This window comes from Balaenoptera ricei, chromosome 13 (assembly GCF_028023285.1).
Source record: "Balaenoptera ricei isolate mBalRic1 chromosome 13, mBalRic1.hap2, whole genome shotgun sequence".
NCBI lineage: Eukaryota > Metazoa > Chordata > Mammalia > Artiodactyla > Balaenopteridae > Balaenoptera > Balaenoptera ricei.
Genome location: NC_082651.1, coordinates 82,252,676 through 82,275,671, shown reverse-complemented (window position 1 = coordinate 82,275,671; position 22,996 = coordinate 82,252,676). Strand labels below are relative to the sequence as shown.

Here is a 22,996-nt window from a genome sequence, read left to right as displayed (position 1 = left end):
GTCCCCTCTCACCACAGAACCTCCCCCCCAACCAACCCCCAGGAACGTATGGCAGACTCCATAGTTCCTACCTCTTCCTCTGGTTGGTGTTGCCTTGTGCCCCCAGGAGAAGGGCCTTGCAGTCAGGGGGGCTGAGGGAAGGGGGCAGGGGGTCCTCACTGTCCCCTCAGTGATGTCCCCGCAGCTGAGCTTGTGATCCCTGGTCCAGGAGGGACCAGGAGTAGGATTAACAGGCAGTAAAGTGCAGTATTCCATTACCCCATCAATACTGCATGAGCTGGACACCTGACTCCGTCCACTTCCCATTCTCCCTCCTCCTGGCTGTGCCCCTGTCATCCTGGGCCCCATCCCTAGGCGGGGTGGGGTGCAGATTCCAACCCTGAGCTCACCTACAGCAGCAGAGCCCACCCATCTTTGGGTCAGGCATCTCCTTGTGGAGGTTTGGCTATGGTTCCCCGAGAACACCTGCTCTTTTTTTTTTTTTAACATATTTAAAAAATAATTTAATCTCCACAGCAAGCTTTGAGGAGGATACTATTGATCACAGTTTAGAGTTGAGGTTTGAAGCAGTTAGAAAAGCTTTATTCCATTGACCACATCTTATTATCTGTAATGAAGAACCCCTGTTCTTTATGCTGGGTCATGTGAGATTGGAGAAAACCTTTCTGTCCTTGTAGAGATGGCCTAGAAATCTCAAGCCCCTCCTCCCCTCAACCTGGCCCTATCCTAGCTCTAGGCCTTTTCTTTACTCTTCATATACCTGGCAAGACATGAAGAGGAATGTGTCTGTGTCCCAGTGAGAGAGCGACTGAGGACCACCTCTTTCATGTGGCACCAGCTCACAGTTTAAGAAACACTGGCATCTTCATGATTTCCTAAAAAGGCACGAGGCGGATGAAAGAAGGCTGATCTCTTCACACTATCCAGCATCATGTTATCCAGGACATATCAACAGGAGGAAAGGGAAAGAAGGCACTCTAAAAAAAGAAAACTGATGCCTTTGGAGTTATCTTTAAAAGTTTCTCCCCAACAAGAGATTATATAACCTTTCTTGAGCCACTAATCTGGGCCAAAGTCTTTTCCAGATGTTTGCTCATTTCATCTTCATAGCAGTCCTGGGAGGGACATATGCTTCTCCTCGTTCAACCCATGAAAAACCTGAGGTTCAGAGAGCTGGGATTGAAGCTACCACCTCCCAGGCTGGCAATACTTCCACTGCATCCTCGCTGCTGTGGGATTGCACTTCTCTGGGGGTGTGAATCCCGTCCTGACCATTTGGAACTTTGGCAGAAAGTCTCCATGGGGCCAGCGCAACTTGCAGATGGGGACGTCATCTGTGAAGAGTCCCATGGACCGGGCCCATACTTACAGAGAGGAGGCTCATTCAAAGTAATGTAAGCATCAAGCCATTTTGGGAAGAGAAGGCTACAAATATTAAATTACTGGTGACCTAACACTGCACCAATCAATGAGCCCATTAAAAACAGTCGTATGGTGGTGAGAAAGGAACCATCCCACCTGGCTTACAACGAACCATCCTGTGAGATTTCTCCCTGCTTGGTGGCCTTGAGGGCAGGGGTGCCGGCCATACTCTGACTCTTGCAACAGGAAGTGAGCCTAGTGTGGGCCCTCCCTCTGCTTCCTGTCCAAGCGTTTGGGTTTCCTTTCCTCCCAGCCTTGCTGCTCTCCTGCCTTACCCAGGAGGGCCCTGTGCTGACCGTGTACAATCACTTCTCAGCCATTCCTGGGCTGTGTCATCCTTAGAGTCCCCAGCCCCAGTCCGTGTGTGACTTACACGCTGCCATCACACAGTCTGTTCCAGCCACACAACCCCAGTCCCATCCCACCCATCCCCCCCCCCCCCCCCCAATGTCCCTGAGGAAAGTGCTCTGAGATGGTAGGTCAAAGCCATGTATGGGGTCAGAGCAGGCCCTGCCTGCAGAAGCCAGCCACTCTGCATTCTGATACTGGATCTGGTCCTGCTGCCTGAGGCCCAGAGGGGGTTTGGGTAGCAGGGAATTGCGGATTTCTGATGCTGGTCCCAAGGACCCATCCAAGTGGAAAATGGCCTGGGGCTTCCCTTGGGCAGTTATGGCCCTTGAATTTGAAAGTCACTCTAGTCCTTAAAACAAACATATTTGGAAGCAAAGATTGAGACTTTAAAAAATCAATACTTATCTGACCATTGTCTACCAGACCCTGAAGCAATTCAAAGGAGAAACCTCTCTCCCCAGACCCTGCGTGATTTTAACCATCTCAAGTGGATAAGTTCATTGGTGGGATTCCTGTGTGCCTGGGATTATCTCAGAATGGTGACATCCCTTTATAGAAAAATGCATACTATGTAGGGCAAGTGTAATTCCCAGAATTCTTACTGTAGGCTCTGCACCTATTCATTTCTCTTCAGAGGCTAGCTCTTCATTCCTGTGAACTGTGGGCAGCAGAGCATGATGTCATCGGCTATCACTGCCCTTTGTAATTTTCTACTTGATGACACATCAGAATTCACTGCGCATCAGTTGCCCATCATGCCTGCTTCTCTTGGCAAAGGGTAAAGGTTATTTCTGAAATAAATGTTAACTTAATCAGGGAATTTTGAAGATTATCCACTTGTATTAAAGACTTAGATTTCAAAAAAGGTAAATTGTTGATTAGGTTACTGATGTACTGATGTTTCTTTGTTTTAAATTCTGCATTTGGTCTAGATGGTTCTCCAGTTACTAAAGGTATAATATGGACAGAAACAGACAAAGAAAACAAGCCAATAATCAACTTGGTGAAAAACCACTTTGCAACCAAGTGGCTCCGTATTCGTGGCTGTCTGAAAGCCTGAGAAGCCGGAGCCGGGGAGGTGGGCCGCTCAGGACCCTCTGAGGGCTTATGATCACATTTGGGCTTCCCCATTGCTGGATTCATGACAGTCAGAATGATATGCACACACAATTTAGATAGCTATTTCTCTCTAGAGAGAAGTCTAGTTAGTTCACTCATTTTAAACTCTTTTTTCATTTATGGACCTAACGATTTCTTTGCTGGTTCCATGGCTAAGAATGTCTTTGTGGTTGGGTAATGCACCTGGGGTCCTAGGGGAGAGCTTGGAACTATCCAATGATGACTTGGAAACATTCGCCAAATTAAATTTAGTGAGCTGGGTCTCAGTCAGGTCTCTGTGTTACTGTGGAGGTTGTGACTTAGAGGGGTGGGACTGGAAATGAACCGCAGGCCATGGCTGCCTGGGGCTTCTGCCCTCCAACTGCCTGCAGTGGAAACTGTCACGGCTCATTAGCTCAGGCCTCAGGTAATTGGGAGAAACAAACTCCTACCTAAGAGACACAGGGTTTATGGTTCTCTCTTTCCTCTTGTTTCTCCTCAGGAGAGCTAGAAACTAACCAGTTTTGTCCCACAATAACCCTTCAGAGATTTAAAACTGCTCCCACAGCCTTTCTTCTTCAGGCTAAAGAATTTCAGCTTGTTTAATCTCTTCTTAGAAATCCCATTTTCCTACCCTTTCAATCATCCTAAGGCTCTACACATTAAAATAAGAATGAATGCCAGTTTACTCATCTCATCTGTGAATTGGACATGGCAGGACATTAGGATGGGTTTGTGCAAGGGAACCAGCATTTACTGTGGGCCTACTACATGCTCGCACTGTGAGGCACCCCTTAGTACAGTTGTGTCCAAAGGGATCAGGCCAGCCTGAATCCCTTGGGGGTCTGGCCCAGGACAGACTGGGGAGCTGGAAATCAAGAAGGGTCTTAGAGCATCACCGATCTCAGACAGAGAGCCTGGGAGACCGGCAGGTTGGTTGTGTCTCATACGGGCCTTTTATGTCTAACTGTCCATGCAAAAACCTGACCCTGAGCCCTCTCCCTAAGTGGGACCCCCAGCTCAGCAGTCTGATGTCATCTCCCACACCCCCCAAGATCCTGTTCCCTGGCTCCCTCTCCAAGTCCGGCACATGCTCTCTGCCTGAGGCTTCTTCCCTTGCTTGTAACCTGGCAAACTCTCCGATCCTGCAGGTCTCTGGGCCCGAATTTCCCCTCACGGTGCCATTGCCTTGTTGTCATGCTTTTTGCTCGTGTATAACAAGCGGGAGCTGGAACTCAATATGCTGTTGTTAAACGAGACTGGGAGTCCCCGGGATCTTAATGCAAGCAGATGCCCCAAGCCCACACCAGTGCGCATCACTTCAGACCCCTATACAAATAATCCTGCTGTCGCCGTGATATTGTCTTGTCGACTAATTTTTAACTTATTGGGACCACAGTTTTGAGCAAATCTCTTAACATCTCTGGGGCTCAGTTTCCCTATCTGGAAAATAAAGACCACATTCCTGGCTTTTCAGCTCTTGTTGATGTGTTCGGAGAATTAAATTTAGAATATAGTCAAGTGCTGTAAACTTACTGGGCCTATTGGAAACCCTGGGTTGGGAGTTAAATTCTCTGGGTTTTAGTCCCAGCTCTGCTCCTCTTCTGGAGTCGCTTGCTTCTGGGGCTCAGCTTTGTCATCTGTAAGAATGGGTGTTGGAGCAGAGGCCGCTCCAGTGTGGTCAGCCCTGACTGCCACTGCCCTTGTGAATTCCCTGTGATGCTAGAAGGTCCTTGAGATGATGCAAGCTCTGGGGAGGCTGAAAGACGCACTTGTCACCCCCCGACCTTGAGACTTTCCAATACCTTGTGGCGGCCCCTCCCATCTGGAGTCCCCTGGGGAATGGAGATGGTGAAGACCACCAGAGAGGGGTCATCTCTCCTTAGCTTTCTGGGCTCCATGCTCCGGCCACATCCTGTGGCCACCCGGTGCCCACAGTTTGTCCTTCTTGGGCCTCCAGCACTGTGTGTCCACCAGCCCAGCCCTGCCTTGGCTCTGTGGGAGAGCCATTGGCATCTTGGGCCGTCCCCACTCCCTCCCTCACAGGGAAAGCTCGGGGCCTGCCCACAGGCATGGGGGATGGAACAGGGAAGTGGAGGAGGAATCAAGACACTGAAAGGAGGGAGGAGGGAGTGGAAACCAGAAGGCCTGCACCCACCCTGACACCTCCCCGTGCCTCGCCCCCATGGCCAGATGGAGAGACCTCCCTCGCCCTGCCATCACCCGGTGCTGGCTCCACCACTGCTCCGGGCCCCCCGCCATCTGTACCCTGTGCTGAGGACCCTTCCCTCTCACGAGCTGCATGGGCTCCACCCTGGCCTCGGCCACCTACTTGTGCTCGCCATCTCTGCCTCCCTTGGTCTTCTGTCTGCCTTTGCTGAGTCGGGGGAAGAAATGAGGAGACAAGGGGATGTGTGTGAGAGGGTGTGAACCAGAGACACTCGCAGACTTAGCCCCTGGCCCTGCTGACCCCCACGCTCCCCAGGGGCCTCCTTGTCCCGGAGAGCCCTCACCCCACAGCCTCTCACTTAAGCAAGCCTAAGCCTGCTGGGTAGGGGCCCTATGGCCCAGGCTCTGCCCTGGGGAGGAGGGGAACTGTGGTCCTGATTCTTGGGGAGGAGCTCACAGGAGTGGGGCTGGTGGCCACTGTCTCACTGACCCCAAGCCTAGGAGAACCTGGGGCCCTGGGGAGGGAGGAGGCCTCAGGGTCCCCGTTGATCTTCTCCCCCAGGTTAGGGTCTGGTGATTTCTGAATGTGGGTTGCAGGTTCCACAGGGAACACAGGGTTAGATGAGCCTGGCTACCGTCCAGGCCTGGGCCACCCTGCTCTCCTTGCCACGCCTGATCCCCTCCAATAGAGTGGGGGGCTCCCAGCTCTGAGGGCCTCGGAGAAGAAAGGTGGGCCAGGGAGGTTCTGGGCCTGTAGTTGTAAGTGAGCTACTGCTCCAGGGCTCAGAGCAGGGCTCCTCCTCCTCCTTAGGGAGGCTTCCAGAAAGCCCTTCTGGAATGTTCTCTCAGTGCTTCCCTGATGCTGTGGCAATGAGGATGAGGGAAAGGAAGTGAATAACAATTAGCAATTTTTTCCTCTCCTCACACCCTGTCCTGGCACAGACCTTGCCCAGGTAGGCATGCCTCCAATCCCTCACAGCTCAGGTCCTGAAGGCCCAGTGGATCACAGCTGTCCTTTCCATCTGGCCAGCTGGCCAGTTTGTACTTCCTTTCGAAGGAGTTAACATCAGCGAGGTCTCTGGCTACCGCAATTGGCTGAGACCACCGAGCAGAGAACAGAGAAGGGGAGACTGTCTCAGCAGCCCTGCTCTGGCCCCGGGCCTGGCTGGGGGTCTGGCCAGGCCTGGGACCCCACTGGGACCCGCTGAGAGCTGCGTGGGCTCCAATGATCTTTCGAGAATGAAGGCCGAACGGGAGATTTACTGGCCCCAACCCCACATGAATCCAAGTGGGGCTGCCTTTCTCTGAATTATTGATCCAGGTTTCGAGGGAAATTTGTTTTTTTGTCTATTATTTTTTAAAGAACTGGGTGACCCTGAAAAGTTTGAAAATCTTTGCAGTAGAGGAACTGGAAGGGGAAGTGTATCACCTGAGAGTGGGCAAGGGTGGGTCAGGAAGGTGGAATTTGTGTATCTAAATGATAACATCTGACCCTTTTTCTCTTTCCCTTTGGGGGTTTGCTCTGAAATGGCAGAGAGGTGTCAGGTTGGCCCAGCGGGGGCCCCCTCGGGCACACAGCAGGCCAGAGAACAGTGTGTACCTGCAACCTGGCAGCCAGCGCCTGGCACACGCGTGCCCTACCCCTCCTCACGCGCTCCAGGCCCCTGGGCCGGCTAAGAGGCTGCACACAGGTCCACACACTCAGTGTGGAAATGCAAAAGGGAAAAGACCCTCTTTCTGTGAAAAAATAATACTCTTGTGATTTTACTACAAGCACTGTTATGACTGCAACTAACATTAATAACTGCACAGCCCTGCGGTGAGAACTTAAACATGCCTTGACATATTGATGCCAGCCGTCTCACAAGGTGGTATCATTATCCTATTTTCCAAACGGGGGAGCTGAGACTCTGCCTGCCCTTAGTCACTCAGCCGCAAGGGGTGGGGATGAGAGGTTTGACCTCACGGTCATCCTTGTTGCTAGGGGACCTCTCCGTGAAGCCCTGGTTGGGCCTGACTTTCCTCCTAGAGTCTACATTGTGTTTTTAAGTGTCCCAGCCTGGCCAGGTAAGTTCTGTTCCTCAGCCAACACACACACACACACACACACACACACACACACACACACACCCATACATACACTCTCTCTCTCTCTCTCTGCCACAGTTTCACTCACCTCTTCCTCAAGCTCCCACCCCCATCACTCTGTGTGCACGGTTAGAAGGAGCCATGGAGGCTGGCGGGGGGTGTGTGTGTGAACGAATCAATATGGCAGCCTCTGGGGGACTGAGGGTTTTCCGGGATCTTAGTGCTTCACGGCGTGAGGCCTCACTTGAGCACTCAGACCCGGGCAGGGGGTGAAGAGGACCCCCACCTCAGGTGAAGCGGCTGAGTTTGGGAGGAGTCTCCTGAGCACTGCTTCACCCCAGATCTCAGCATGGCCTTGACCCCGGCTCCTGCAGGCTGCTTGGGAGCGGCTGAAGCTCTGGAGCTCAGCCTGGTGGAGGGAGGTGGGGGAGGGTCTGTGGGCACCCCGCACTCTGGGGGTGAGGCTGGGTGTGTTGACCCCATACACCACGTCTCTGCATACCCCAGGGCACATGCCCCATGCACATCTCTGTCAGAGCCCCCAGGCATGCACACAAGCCCGTCTGTCCCCTGGCCCCAGGCATAGGAGGGAGGTACCTTCTTCTATGGGTCTCCACTGGAGTAGAAGAATGATCCAGAAGGAGAACAAGAAATGTGGCCCGCTCCCTCCCTTCCCCCAGGATGAGACCCCGCAGAGAGAAGCCCAGCAGGGACACCAGGAAGGGGGTTTGGGCAGAAGGAGGGCTGGAGGGCCAGGCAGGTGGAGAAAATGAGGAGGAGAGTCGCGGAATACAGGGAGTGGAATACAGGGAATCCGAGAAGCCCAAAGTCTCTGAAGTGCAGTTGTGAGATTAAGGCTGGGTTCCCTTGTTTGTCCTTTCTAACAGGGGGTCCTTTGCCCAGAACCTGGTGGTGTGTGCAGCTCCCTGGTGTCATGGAGCGAGAGAACGTATGTGCAGGTAAGCGTGAGAAACCCCCCCGGGCATGTGTGTGTGTTCAGGGCCAAAGTCTCCTCTCTCTTCAGACAACAGGGCAGATGTACACTGACACGCAGGGACCCGGAACCCTGATTTTGTGCTTCTGAGAGCAAAGTGCGCACGGGGTTAGTAGTTCATTCCTTCTCTGCAACACTGACAGCTGGGGGGGCGAGGGAGTCCTGTGAGCGAGTGAGACCCCAGCCCGGGCCCGAGCGGCAGTGAAGCTCCGGCTGTGGGCAGCTTTGTTGGCAGAGCCCTTGGAGTAGGGTGGGGTGGGCCAGAGCTGAGAGGGATCTTGGGCCAAAAGGTCAGATGCTGCTCAGGGTAGAACAGGTTGTGGTGGGGTAACATGGAGACTGCGGAGAGGGAGAAGGAAGGAAGGGGACACTGGCTGAGCACCGGCCACGGGCCAGCACTGTGGTGGGCAGCTCACGTGTATTATCTCATTTGACCCTAACACTCCTGTGAGGCATCAGCACCCCCATCTTACAGGTGGTAAAGTGGGGCTCCAAAGGGCAGAGCTGGGATTTGAGCCCTGTGCTCTCCATGGCACCGCACTGCCTCCTGGGGCACTCCTGGGCATATTGTGCAAAGAGCCGGCTGAAATCAGAGGCTGCTGATTTGGAGGCAGGGCCTACAGAAGCAGCCAGAGTGGCTCAGAGGGCCTGACTAGGGCCTGGCCCTGCTGGAACCATGGGAGGAGACCGGCCAGGGCCTGGGCCTGATGGAACCATGGGAGGAGACCGACCAGGGCCTGGGCCTGATGGAACCATGAGAGGAGAGGGTTAATGGGAGGGTGGGTGGTGGTGGGTTGGGGGCTGGGGGACTGCTCAGGCAGAGCTGCCAGTAGACATTCCCTGAGGTCCAATGGGAGGAACTTCCGGGAAGATACTTAAGGCCTTGGAAGTGTAGAGGAATGTCTGCAGAGCCCCTTCCAGGGGGTGGTGAGGGCAGATGGCAGGAGCCCAGCCGGGGGGACCTAGGCCCTGCAGGGAGACCTCCCCACATCAGCCTCCTCTGCCCTGCACGGAATGGATGCCTCATGCCACCAGTCCTGCGCCTGAGGCTGCTTCCTGCCCCTCACTCCACCAGCCCCCCGACCCCTCCAGCAAGCACCCCACCCAGCCACATCACACAGGGAGGAATGGATTCCCACACCAGATGCCTGTGGATCCAGAAAAGCAGGTGAGAGACCGTTGCTTACTAGCAATGAAGTTTTCTTGTTGGGAAAACAACACAGAGGCACCCTGTAGATTGGGCACCTTGACCTACAAAGCGATGTGCCTTCCCAGGAGGGGCTGGAGGGCAGGGAGCAGATGTGGGCGAAGGAGGACTTGACTTGGAGTCAGAGCCTGGGCACATCCAACCCTTCCTTCTCCCTGTTCCTTCATTGGCCAAATGTTTTCTGGAGGGCCCTCTGGCCCAGAAGACAATGGCTTCCTCCCAGACCCCAGAGCTGACGGGCCTGGCTGGCTGGCACTTACGTGAGGAGGGTGAGACATAACACCTATGGCTGCGAGGCCAAATCCGGGTTCCCCTTGGAACCGTGCATTCCTTGACCCAGAACTCATTGGCCCATGAAGGCAGCTAGAATTAAACCACAGGAGAAGCCCAGATTCTCTAAACCAGCTCTACCTTCTCCTCACCCCTCTGCCCTCCCCCCGCCCCCAGCCTGCTGGGTGCATGGCCAGGCCTGGCCAGAGAACGTGTGGCAGTGGCACCACCCCGAGGCGCTCTCAGGGTCTGGGTTGGCAGCCCCAGCGCAGCTGGGAATCTGCGCACACACCCACCCAGCCCCTCCAAAGCAGGCCGTGGACCCCGGAAGACAAGGAGCTCTGACTGCGGTCGTCATCCTCTCCCCATTCCCAAACCCTGGGATAAAACTTCTCCTGCTCCTGCTTCCTGCTGCTGCTGGGGAGGTGGGAAAGCCAGGCTATAATGTGAGGGAGGATAGAGGCACCCTCTCCATCTCCGTATTCCTGGGGCCCAGGACGGTCTGCAGGTCCAGGACCAAAGCCCCTCATGCTTGACTGCATCGTCTCACTGTTCCCTCCATCAACACCCTGGCCCACTTGTGTGGGATGAGAGAGAGGACCTGGCTGGGCATTGCCTGAGCTGCAGCGACCCCAGACAGGGCTGCCCTCTTGGCTTCCATAGCTCCAGAGAGCTGTTCTCCACGCGTGCTACCCACGGGACCTGGAGAATCCCTGGGTCCCTCAGGATGTCAGAGTTGGAGGGCAACCAGGATGCTCAACCCATTCCTGTTACTAACCCGGAGGGGCTAATGACTTTTCCAAAGTCAGTTAGTTAGTGGCAGTCAGGATGCGACTTAATGGGACTTAGCTCTCCTGATTTGGAGCCAGCGTTCCTTTCCCTGCAATTGATGGCTCTCACATGGCGTCCAATCTGTCCCCAGAAAGCCCTTTCTTAAAGCCCACGTGTAGCGCAGACAAGCTCTTTTCTCTACGGGGACAGAGGATGGGGACCAGATGGTACCCTTAGTGCCAGCATCCCCACACTCCCCACTGCGTCCCCGCTCCTCTTTTCACCATTTCCAGCCCGATTCCTAACCCTCTGCATTGTCCAAGAGCCTGTTCATCACCAGCCCTTACGTGGGGTAGTACTTGGCACCCCAGTTACAGCCTGACCCTCCATTATCCCTCAGCTTTCCCGGCAGCAGGGTGGGGGTTCCCATTTTCCTGAGCCCCCTTGTAAGGGTAGGAGTGACTGGCCAAGGGTCACGAGGCTGGTAAGAGGCAGAACTGGGACTCAGACCTGTGTCTCCTGAGGCCAGATTACACGCTGTCTCTATGATACCCAGCCTGGAGTCTAAGGAGAACGGTCTCCAAGCTGGCCTGGGCGATGCCACCCACCTCACGGCTGACCTGGAGTCACAGGTCCGGCAAAATTTGCCACAGGCATGGTTCCTTTGGATTTACTATGATTACTCCCCACCTGGCTCCCAGGGTCTGAAGCTTGTATATGTCTGGGGGGGGGGGGGGCGGAGGGGGGCGGGAGTGGTTCAAGGGCAAAGAAGGAAAATATATTTATACAATAAAAGTATAAAATTCAGTTACCCTAATTTAGCATCTATGTTTTTTCAGAACAAGTACTGAATCAATTTTACTTGGAAAGGACAGGGTGGAAGGAGATGGGAGGGAGATGTTTCCAATGGGAGGGGAGCATACCCCCCTCTCCAAACCCACCCCCATCCTTCAGATGCACCGCTGACTTACCTGTGTTTTACACATTATTCTCAGTGACCTAAGAACCTGCGGACAGTGTTTTACCTAGAGTTTGTCTCTCTGGGCTCTGAGAGTAATACAGTTGCGTTTCCTTTTTTTGTAAAAATAGTGCATTTGGAACAAGTAGGCCTGGACACAGCATCCTGTCCTCTGTGTGTGACTGGACAGTTGAAGGTGTGAATCCTGGACACCTAGGGTGTTGGGATGCGGTCTTCTCAACAGAATAGAGGCCAGGTCCCGACCAGGACCGTTGGCTTCACTCTGGCAGGAAGCAGCCTCCCTCTCTTGGGCCTTCCCCGGCTGCCTGGGGCTGGTCTGGCACTGCTGGGTCTTGGGCCAGAGAGATCAGGGCCTCCTCCTGTCTGCTCTTCCCATTCTTTGAGGAGGCAGGAGGTCTAGCCTCTTCCACCCATGTTAGAGCCCACCCTCCCAGAACTTTGCCTCCCTCCGGGTAGCGGGGAGGCCTGGCCCCTCAGCCTGATCGCAGACACCCTGCTGCCTCCCCAGTGAGTTCTGGAGTCGGGGTGCAGGGGATGCTGCAGAAACACTTCCCCTCCTCGCGTATGTCTCTCCAGCAACTCAGGTCTGTGCTCCGAGCCCAGGCCTCGAGGGGCCTTCCAGGGGAGCAGGCCCCAGGCATCCTCCCTGTGTCTTTGGGGGCAGAGGGCCCAGCCCGTTACCTCCGGAAGCTCTTCTCGCCCGGCGGCCGAGAACTGGGGCGGGAGCCAGGGAGCAGCCCATCTGTCTCCTGGCTGTCCTTCTCTTCCTCGTGAAGGGACTCATCCCCCAGGAAGTCCCCATCATCCCAGGAGCCCACCGTGCCGTCTGTGGCCTGATACCGGACCTCCACGCACAGGCTGGTCTGGAGGGAGAGATGGGCGGTGAGCGGCTGGGACGGCAATAACAGTCATAATCCCGTGTCCTCCGCTGCTCTGTGATTTTACAAGGTGCTTTCACGCCCTTAACTTACTGGAGGAAGGCAAGCTGGGTACTATCCTCCCCCCACTTTCCCGTTTTGCAGATGAGAAAACAGAGGCTCAGAAAGACTGACAACTGAATGGGCTGTGGCTCCAGATCCTGCTGCACGTGGCTCTCCTCCTCCCTGGTGCCCGAGGTGGGGGGCCCACCTCGGGCAGCTGAGCCTGGGCTGGGGGTGGGCCGAGTCCACTGGACACATAATCAAGAGCATCCTCCAGTGTCCCCGTGGTGTAGGTCACTCTCTCGTCCTCAGAACCAGGGCTGCCTGCGGGGACCAGGGGTGGCCTGTCTGAAATCAGCTGACTTCCCCTCGCTCCTGATGCTCTCTCGGGATTTGATGACATGAGCTGAGAATGTCCTTCAGGAGAGGAGCCCAGGCCCTGGACACCCTCAAAGGCGTGAGGTCAGCACTTCTTCCTGCTCACCTGACACCCACCCTCCTAATCTGGAGAGGATGGGAGCTCGAGGTCACCATGGGATTTTCTCTGTGTCCTTGGGCCACAAAGCAAGAAGCCTTCTCTTAGCTCTAGCTTCTCCCCAGTGCGCAGAGAAGACTCATCCTAGTCCCTTCCTCAGCCCGTGTGGGTGCTAGGAAATCTTCTAGACATGCTTTCCCTTCCTCCAGGTCAGGGGTTGGCTTGCTCCAGGACCACTAGGCATGTGGTCCTCTGAATGCCCAGGCTTCGATTTCCCCAGGGAAGAAGTGTCTTGAGCCACCAAGGCACCGTGGGAATTTCTGCCCCACCCTTGGCACTCCTCAGAGAGGGTTCCTTCCATTCTGGCTCCCTGTGGCTGCAGTCCTGCTTCTGAGGCTATTCTGCTGGCTACTACATAGGGTCATATGCGGGCCCAGGGTTGGGGAATCATGGTACAGCCCCATTTTACATATGGATAAACTGAGGCCAGGAAATAATAGCTACTGATCTTACTTTATATATTTATTGAGCACTTACTATATGCTTAACTGTTGCAAGCACTTTCTGTGCATTCCCATTTAATCCTCAGAGCAGTCCTGTGAAGTCGATACTGTAATTTTGCTCACTTTGCAGATGGTATGCAGCCAGCCCACAGTTAGTGGGTGGCCTAATGAATGTTTGTACCCAAGGGCTGTGTTCCTCACCACTAGGCTCAACTGCCCAGTGGTGGGCATCGATGAGCTCATGGGGACAGATGCGTCAGAGCAGAGCCTGGGGTCTGGGCGTCCCGATTGGTTTATTTCCTTCCTTTGTTTGAACATGTATTAAATGCCTACAGACTGTGCGTCATTAGTACATGTGTGTTCCTGTTGGAAGTGCTGGGATGGGATGTGACAGATGAAATAGAAAGAGGGTCCCTGCCTTCACAGAAAGGCTAGTCTTAGATGCCAAGGCAGGCATGCAGAGTGAAGGTCATGCCCAGGAGTGGCCAGCAGGGCTCAGACTGGCTTTCAGATGACGAGAGACAGGTCTTTAGTGATTCCTGAGCTGGGTCCAGATGGAAAGGCCCCTGGGGAGAGAAGGGAGGGCATCCCCCCATCGCCTTCTCTTGTACTCTCACTGCAGGAAGGACTGCAGTGTCCACCTTGGGGCCCTGTCACGCCCCAAGGGCTCTGGCCATGGCTGCCAGGCTGAGGGGCTCCAGCAGAGTCTGACCTGAGTCTCCTCCTCACACCTCATCTCCCCGCCCACAAGGAGTGCTCCCCAGACCACACTATGTGCCGGGGCAGGGAGGCCAGCAGGCCCCCAGGTGACCCGTAATAGGCAGGCCCAGGGACTCTCTGGGCACCCTCACCTGGATGATCGCATTGTTGTCGTCAATCAGCATGTCGGTCACCTCCACGTGGCCCTCCTCCACCACCTTCTGCAGCACCATGCGGAAGGTCCCGATCAGCCTGTGAACGGCAGAGGGGGCGTGGTCTTCATGGTTTCACATGAAGAGGCCAGAACGAGGGGCAAGGCTGACATCCCGAGAGGCTGTGACTGGCCGGCAAGGGGACGAGAGGGCTGGCTCAGGCTCCCGGCTGGGGGTGGAGAAGGTGGCCCAGGAGCTGGGGCTGGCCAGGGTGGCATGTCCAGGAGGGTCTGTGGCCCCCAACAACTGTGTGTGGTTGTACGTAGGACAGCCGTTTCCCTGGGAGAGCTTGAGGGCAGTGAGCACCCGGGGGGACGTTCACAGACGGGTCAGTGTGTCCTGGGGAACCTCGTGCTCCTCGGGTACAGGCGGTTGGGGTTGCGGAGCCCCTGCGGAGCAGCTTCCAGATGCCCAGCATGGAGGCTGTGGGGAAGGACCAGAGGCTCCCGGACACACAGATAGCTCCTCCCCCTTCCGCCTCCCTAATCACTACCGAGGTCTCTACCCCTCACCGGCACCACTGGCTCGTTCGTCCTCTGTTGAGTCGTAGTGGTGCCCACACACACCTGCATTCTGCAGGCTCCTTGGGCAAGAACCCATCTGACTGTGGGATCCCCATCCGCCCAGCTGCCTAGAGGGGATCAGCAGGGCAGTGTTGCGACGAGCACAGACCTGGAGTCGGAGAGACGGGATCGGAAACCCAGCCCGGACACTTTCTAGAGGGTTACCTGCTTCCCGGGCAGCTGACCTGGGCTCTCTCAGTCCCAGATTTCTCCTAAGATGAGCTAATAACCCCTGCTTCACAGAGTAGCTGTTTAGAGGACTAACAGAGATCCTCTGTGCCAAGTTCTTAGCAGAGCGCCTAGCACATAGTCAGCACTCCAGGAGCTGTCTGGTCGTTATCAAGGGGGTGACGTTATAGCCTGAGCCTTTCCAGGGAAGCAGCTGTTTCCTATTTCCAGACTCTATTTGATATTTCTGGCTCACAGGAGGTCTCACAATCTACTGGCTGAATTAATGAACAACAGTGGGGGCCCCATAAATGCTGACTGAGTTGACCTGCATGCCGTTTCATCCCATGGTTTGAAGGTTATTGCTCTAGGAGAGAACAGGGTACTGAGAGGTTCTCACACGGTGATTCCACATGGGGTAGATCGAAACATACACACCACTTCTGGTTGAAGGGACAAAAGCAGAGGGGGGCATTCACGGGGTGTGAGACAGGAGGGGACCTTGGGATCATCTGGTGTTGCCCTTGGCTTATAGGGGAGGAAGGTGAGGCCGAGAAAACAGGAAGGGATGCAGTTAATTTAATGGCCGCTCCGGATGAGGTGAGGTATCAGGTGGATTCTGACTTTACCGGACATGTTTGATGTCTGCATCCTCCTGAGGGCCATGGAGGGCAGACACTGTTTTTAAAAAGCCTCCCGTCTGTGTGAGGGGAGAAAGTGGTGGGAGCAGCCACAGTGAATGAATGCTTCTCTCCGGGGTTCAGAGCTCCATCTGTCAGCTCGCCCCATCCTCCCTATGGGTGAAACTGTTCATACCATTCCTCCACTCTAAAGCCTACCCTACCTAGGCTTCCAGGCTCTTCTCAGACTAGCCCCTTGGAAGCTGCCTCCCCCGCTGCATCCTGCCCTCTCCCCAGCTTGGGCTGAAGTGCTGGGCTGCGGTCAGGAGACCTAGAGCCGCTGCCCCTGGGTGTCAACTTTGTCTTTATAAAATGAGGGTGGTGGGCTCTTAGCTTCTGTCCTGTGTAGCCCTTCTAACAGTAGACTCTAGGCATGAACGTATATACTGGGTTTTTTGCAGCTTCATCTCTTTAGGGTCTAAATCTGTGGTTCTAAACTTCAGCATGAACAGAATCAGTGGGAGGGCCTGCTAAAACACAGATGACTGGGACCCACCCACCCACCGTTGTGCTGGCAACTGTTTAACAGCTGGCTGGGGGAGGGGAAGGGCAGTCCTGACTTGCAGCTTTTGCTCATTTCCATGGTGTAAATACCCCCACCAAGGCCAATTTCAAGCTTCCAGTGTGAAGCCACTGAGCACGGAGTTGGGAGAGATGTGTACCATCTGCTCTTGGGAGCCGGCCCCCGCCCCAGGGGGTCTGACTCAGCAGGCGAGGTGGGGCCCCAGAATGGGTATTTCTGACGAGTGTCCAGGTGATGCTGATGATGGTGCTTGGGGAGCACACTTTGAGAATCCCTGTTCTACCACGGCCCCTTGCTGACTGGAACTTCAGGCCCTTTTAGCTCCACTAAGGCCTGTTGAGCACCTGCTGAGCCCTGGGTGCGCGGGCACAACTTTCCCTAGAAGATACCCAGGGATCAGTAGAGATGCTGCAGTGTGACAAGACACCCCCAGGGGGCAGGATGGAGCTATTCCCCAACAAGTGCTCAGAGAAGGCTCTGGCCACCTTCCAGGCTTAAACAAGTTTTCAGACCTTTAGACTTGCGAGGGTTCTAAGAGGAAAGCTTGTCCAGCATTCCGTCAAGGAGAAGTCCCTTAGTATAGCTGATTCACTTTGTTATAAAGCAGAAACTGACACACCGTTGTAAAGCAATTATACTGCAATAAAGATGTTAAATTAAAAAAAAAAAAAGAAGTCCCTTAAACCTCCTCCCTGACACACACTCCCAGCTCCTGCTAGACGCCAGGTGATGGGGACCTCACTACACCCCGGCTGCTGTCACTGCCCACCCATCCACCTCTGCTTCAATCACACAGTAAGCTGAGATCCGCCTTCTGGCAAATTCCCCCCTCCTCATGCCCTGGTCCAAGCCCTGTTCACACACAGACTAAATGCCATCCCTAATGGGAGGCAATGTAGACAGCAGAAAGAGCCTGGGCTCTGGAGTCAGACAGAGGTGGGTTTGCCCAGCAGGGTCTTAGAGGGTTTCTACCACCTGGCAGCTGTGTGACTTGGGCTGGTTCTCCAACCTCTCTGAGCCTTGCTTTTTTTCCACCTCCGCAAAGGAGGTGATACCACTTGCTTCACTGGGTGGTGGTGAGTACACTCAAGTGAAAGTCCTCTAATACCGCCACACTCAGATGTCACATGTCGCAGTGGGGCACGGGGTGGGGCGGTGTTTGCCATCTGGAGGGCCCATACAGCACTGGTCTCCTGCACAGCGTGGGCTCTGGGGGCAGATGCGCAGCCTCACAGAGCCAGAGCAAGCCTGCGGCCCAGAAGATGGGGCTGGGGTCCTGGGAGCTAGCAAGGCCAGAGGACTGAATTCACCATACCCACAGGGGGTGGCTTGTGGGGCTTTAACTCTTAATAGTTACCCGCTGCTTCCCCCAAACAAAAATAAAAAATAGTGTTCTTTGAAATGGACAACAGATGTGATCTCAGTCTTATGTTAAGGATAAAGAAAAACATCCGTCAACAGAGGAATGGATAAAGAAGATTTGGTACATATATACAATGGAATATTACTCAGCCATAAAAAGAACAAAATAATGCCATTTGCAGCAACATGGATGGACCTAGAGATTGTCATACTGAGTGAAGTAAGTCAGACACAGAAGGACAGATATCATATGATATCGCTTACACGTGGAATCTAAAAAAAAAAGGGTACAGGGCTTCCCTGGTGGCGCAGTGGTTGAGAATCTGCCTGCCAATGCAGGGGACACGGGTTCGAGCCCTGGTCTGGGAAGATCCCACATGCCGCAGAGCGGCTGGGCCCGTGAGCCACAATTACTGAGCCTGCGCATCTGGAGCCTGTGCTCCGCAACAAGAGAGGCCGCGATAGTGAGGGGCCCGCGCACCGCAGTGAAGAGTGACCCCTGCTCGCCGCAACTGGAGAAAGCCCTCGCACAGAAACGAAGACCCAAGACAGCCATAAATAAATAAATAAATAAATAAAATTAAAAAAAAAAAAAAAAAGGGTACAAATGAACTTATTTACAAAAGAGAAGTAGAGTCATGGATGTAGAAAACAAACTTACAGTTACCAGGGGATAAGGTGGGGGGAGGGATAAATTGGCAGATTGGGATTGACATATACACACTCCTCTGTATAAAATATATAACGAATAAGAACCTACTGTATGGCACAGAGAACTCTACTCAATACTCTGTAATGGCCTATATGGGAAAAGAATCTAAGAAAAAAAAAAAGAGTGGCTATATGTATATATATAAAACTGACTCACTTTGCTGTACACCTGAACCTAACACAACATTGTAAATCAATTGTACTCCAATAAAAACTTTAAAAAAATAAAGAAAAACATTTTTTATAAAACTTTACCCTTTTTGCACATCTGTAACGTACCGTCTAAGCAAAACCAGGGTGCTTGCTATGAAAACACAACTTCAAAACAAGTGCCCGCATGCTGCTTCCAACAGAGCGTTGCCCCTCAACCCCCTTCCATAGATGTTCTCTGGGGAAGGAGCTGGTGCAGGAAGGAAGGAAGCCTTGGGTCTGGCCTGCCTGGTGACCCCGGAGACCACGTCCTGCCCCGATCCCAGCTGCCCTTTGTCCAGCCTGGCTGGAAGCTCAGCGGGCTCTGCCTATTGCCCCTGCTCCTCCCAGTGGGTCAGCGTGGAGGAGCTGCCTGGGAGGTGGGCCCTCCGGATGGCAACCCCCGACTCTGGAGGCTGCGCTGGCCCCCACGGAGCGGCTGGGCAGGCTGAGTAGGGGCAGGATTCTCGGGTAGTTAGCCAGCAGCGAGGGGGGCCCACAGACTGACCACAGTAGAGCTGCAACCCGGCACCAGGGCCTGTCAATAATTCATTGCTTTCCTCTGGGAGCTGGTGTCAAGTGCCTGAGGCCTCACCAGGCCTCCACTGCTCTCCTGGCTCCTGAATTATTCAGGAGCCCCAGGAGACTGGTGCCTGGGTCAGGCCAGCCCCCATGAAGGGTCCTGGACAGGCAGAGGGGGTGGCACAAGATCCTCTGGACCCAACACCACGTCCTCACAGGGAAGCCCAAGGCTCTTGAAAAAAGGACCTCATTCAAGGTGGGCGGAGCAGACCTGGGGTCTCCTGGCCTGGGTGAGGGGTCAGCTTCTATGCTGCCCTCTGCTTCTAGAATAAGTCCCTTTCTCTGCGGTGGGTGGTGGTGGGATCAGGCCCACAGGCTCTAAATCTCACGCCAGCCTCCTTTACCTCAGTTTCCCCAAATGTACCAGTCATGTGACTGGGTTCCTGGAGAGCCCTGAGCTCTTCAGAGAAGAAGGGCCACTCGAACTCCTGTGCCCAGATCCTCCTACCCTGTACGCCCTCTCCTCCTGACATTTACTCATTCACTCATTCCACAAAGTAAGGGGGGGCCTGCTGGGTGCCGGCCACTGTCCCGAGCAGCGGGTGTGGCTTTGCTGGTTGCCGTGCCCGGTGCAGCCCCCAAAGGCTCCCCAGAGGCTCAGCTGCCCCATCAGAAGGAGCCTGGTGACTGAGCTGGGCCATGGTGGGGACAGAGGGAAAACACTAGGTGACCCTTTTCTTTGGCTCTGGGAAATAGAGCCCAGACTCCAGGGTGGGAGACTGAGGCCCACCTGACTCCAAGCACCTGCCCTCCCTTTCCGACCCCTGAGCTGGCCTGTGTCAGGTGGGCCCTGCGTTGTCCACGAGACCACCACTCCTCCCCACCCCAGCTCTGCAGCCAACTGTGCCCTGGACCTTCTCCAGGCTTCCAAGGAAACAGCAGGACCCACTTCCACCAGGTCCAGGTCTCCCCTTGTGGGGTTTCCTGCCTTTTCCTGGGTTGGGGCAGGGAGGGCCGGGAGAGAGAAAGAAGGAGTATCAGAGTAGGGAATCCCCTCTTCTGTCTCCTTCTTGCTGGCATTTTAGAACAACTCATCGAAGCCTTATATTCCAGCATACTCACTGTTACCGTAGTTGATTTCCTAAACAATTTACCAGATACTTCTGATTTGTTTATAGCACGAGTTTTGATGTTTTCAAGCATTTTAGGGATTGGTCCAGCAGCTTTCATTTAAATGATTTAGCAATCTCTTCCACATCCTTGGTTTCCTCCATCACTGTTCACATAGCCTGGTTTCTGGGAGTTTGAGGATTAGGAAGGGGAGAAAGGAGACCAGGCTCCATGAAGGTGGGCACCTCGCCATCACAGTAGGCATTTAGTAAACATGGGGATTGAATGAATGAATGAACATCTATCTCATTTAATTTTCACAGCTTCCCTTTGAGGTAAGTACTTATCTTCTTTACACATGCAAACATTGAACTCAGAGAGGTCATGCAACCTGCCCAGGGTCACACAGTAGATGACTGAGCTGGGATCTGAGAGCAGGCTCTCCTGACTCCTAAACCACTGCACCAAACTGCCTCGGAGCTGCCAGTCCTCCACAGGTGTGACAAGTTCACTCTCAAGGCTACAGATAGATGATCTGTTGGTGGGTATTACCACCTTCTCTGATGGGTAACTGTTGCCCAGCGTGGTGTAAGGGGGAAAACTTGAGGAAGGAAACAGGAAGCTGTGCTGGGACTGGGGACAGAGAGAGTGAACTTGGCCAACAAGGATTGGGAGGGCTAGGGGATTCTGAGGGCAACATGAGGGAGCGGGGGTTTGGGGGGGGTTGGGGGCAGGTCTTTGAAGGGCAATCCAGGCCCGAGTGCGGGTCCCCTTTTAAACTCAAAGGAGGGGGCAGCCCAAGGAACAGGGCAGGGCCCCCCGCCCCTCGGGGCCCCGCCTCTCGTGCCCCGCCCCTCACTTACTTGTTGCTGAAGACTTTGCTGTAGTTGAAGATCTGAATCTCGAGCATCTCATTGCTGTCGATGCTGCTGGCCACCTGCCACCGGAAGGTCTGGGGAGAGAGGGACAGCTGTGGCCTTGGGTGGAAATGACAGGGAGGGGTGTGGGGAGTGGGAGGGGGACCCCTGGTAAGATAGCCCCTCACATCAGCCCAATGCTTCACAGGAATTGGAAGACCAGACGGAAACCTGGTGGAGCAATAAACCCTTCTGGACTGGACTTTGAATAACCGAAAATAACCAGAAAGCTCTGGGGTCTGCTCAAGATGCCGCTGAGAGATGCTAAACAAGGGGGATTTGACAGAGCAGGTGGAAGGCAGTGACTTTTTAAGTTTCATTTATATACCCCACCAAATTCAGAATGCACAAGAGGCTAGTAATAAATAATAACAATAGTAATAGTAATAATAGCTGCCATTTGTGGGTCTGAACTTTTCATTATGTGGGTCTGAATACTTCAGATGCATTAATTCGTTTAGTCTTTACAACCACCCAAGAGGCTGGTAACGTGGTCTCCGTTCTAGAGACAGAGGAACTAGGGTTCAGGGAAGTAACAGGACGCTGTTTTTAGTGGCCCAGCAGGTGCTGGGGAGGCTTCTGAGGGCCCACGCGGCAAGCGTGCTGCTTCAGAGCAATTCTTCATTCTCCACTGAGGACTTGGGGGCTGCGGGAGCACCGAGCCAGCCTGGAAGATCACGGCCGAGTGTGGGCAGGGCCTGTCATGGCCTTCATGTCCCCTCTCTCTGGGGCTGGCCAAGGCCCAGGGGGAACACTGACACCTCCACGGTCAGCTGGAGCGGGCAGGTGAGGGGGGAAGAAGCAGAGGAGGGAGGGGGGCCTGGGGTGCGGAGGGAGAGGGCTTTGAGAGGGGCGTGGGGGGGGACTTTGGAGGCCTTGGACGCAGAAGGAAGAAGAGGGGGAGGGGGGCCTGGGAGGCAGCCTGGCCACCCACAGGCCCCATTAAGCTGCTCTGTTCCTGCCATCTGGAGGTCTCCAGCTCAGCAAGGGTATGGTTTTCTTAATGAAGTTGCCATTATCGGGCTGAAGGGAAATAAACTAGCGTGCGAAGGGCGAACTCATTAGCCACCGTGCAGAGGGAGGAGGGTCTGGGGGGGGCACCAAGATTTCGGTTTTCTTAGAACCAAGGGGAAAGGGGTGTTTGAGCCACCTGAGGGTCTGTGCGTGGGATTTTGGCACTTGAAGGAGGGAAGGAGTAGGAGAAAAAGGAGCTGTGGAAATGGCACAGTTAGAGGCGGGTGGTGTTGAAGAGTGACATAATTAGGTGAACACAAAGGAACCGGGAAACGCGAAGTCCTTTCGAGGAAAAGGGGCCCAGAGAGGGAAGCGGCTTGTGGTCTCTTCTTGCCCATCGCCAGGCCCTCCTGACTTGCCCAGTGGTCGGGGTGCAGTTTACTGGGTCACCAGGGCCGACAGGATAAGAAGGCCACCGTCATGGACCAGTTTACTGAGCAGAGAGGAGGGGAGTCAGCAAGGGCTGGGAGGGGCACCTGGGGGGGCCCTGACTGGGGATGAGACTCCAGAGGAAGCCCACACGGGGGCGCCCTTTCAGAAATTTTTCAGCTGAGGGAGCACATTTAGCATTTCCAGGAAGGAGCCTCAGTCGAGCCCAGCCAACCCACAGAAGCATGAGAAACACGAAAACGTTGATAATTTGTCAGTGAGCTTTGGGGTGGTTTGTTACGCAGCCCTAGATGACTGTGACAGTCCTCCGTGCTACCTGTGTCTCTCCCTAGGAGTCAGCCGCATGTCAGGGAGGCCTGTCATCAGTGGCAGAGCTGGCTCCCTGCCCAGCCCTTGCCTCTCCACATACCAGCCCCCTCCCTTCCCGCTGTCCCCAGAACTCCTGGGATAGCTTGCCTGTCCCACTCAGCAGTTCGGAGCCTGAGCAGAGCCGACAGGCCCAGTCTCGTCTTGTTTACTGGGGTCTCCCTGCACCCAGCACGGGGCCTGCCACGTGGTAGGCACTCAGCAAATCGACCTCCAATGGTTGCCTCCACTGCAGTGCTGCTCTTTGCTGGCCTGATGGCGAGGCCGAGCTGATTCCCCTCTCCACACTCCTCCTCCTCCTCTGGAAAGCGAGGGTGACGTCA

General features: G+C 54.6%; 1 protein-coding gene across 3 annotated transcripts in view; it reads right to left on the bottom strand.

Annotated features, from left to right (window-relative positions):
• The window catches only part of OTOF (otoferlin), an 88,859-nt gene that overhangs the window by 39,908 nt on the left and 25,955 nt on the right, over positions 1 to 22,996 (bottom strand). For 2 of the 3 annotated variants that reach the window (XM_059893420.1, XM_059893422.1), the window contains exons 3-5: positions 20,850 to 20,938; positions 14,099 to 14,198; positions 12,031 to 12,212 (exon numbers count right to left, since the gene is read on the bottom strand). In XM_059893420.1, the coding sequence (XP_059749403.1) occupies positions 12,031 to 12,212; positions 14,099 to 14,198; positions 20,850 to 20,938 (371 nt within the window). Of the gene's footprint in view, positions 1 to 5,203; positions 5,249 to 12,030; positions 12,213 to 14,098; positions 14,199 to 20,849; positions 20,939 to 22,996 lie in introns of all 3 variants that reach the window. The other variant, XM_059893421.1, reaches the window with a different exon arrangement.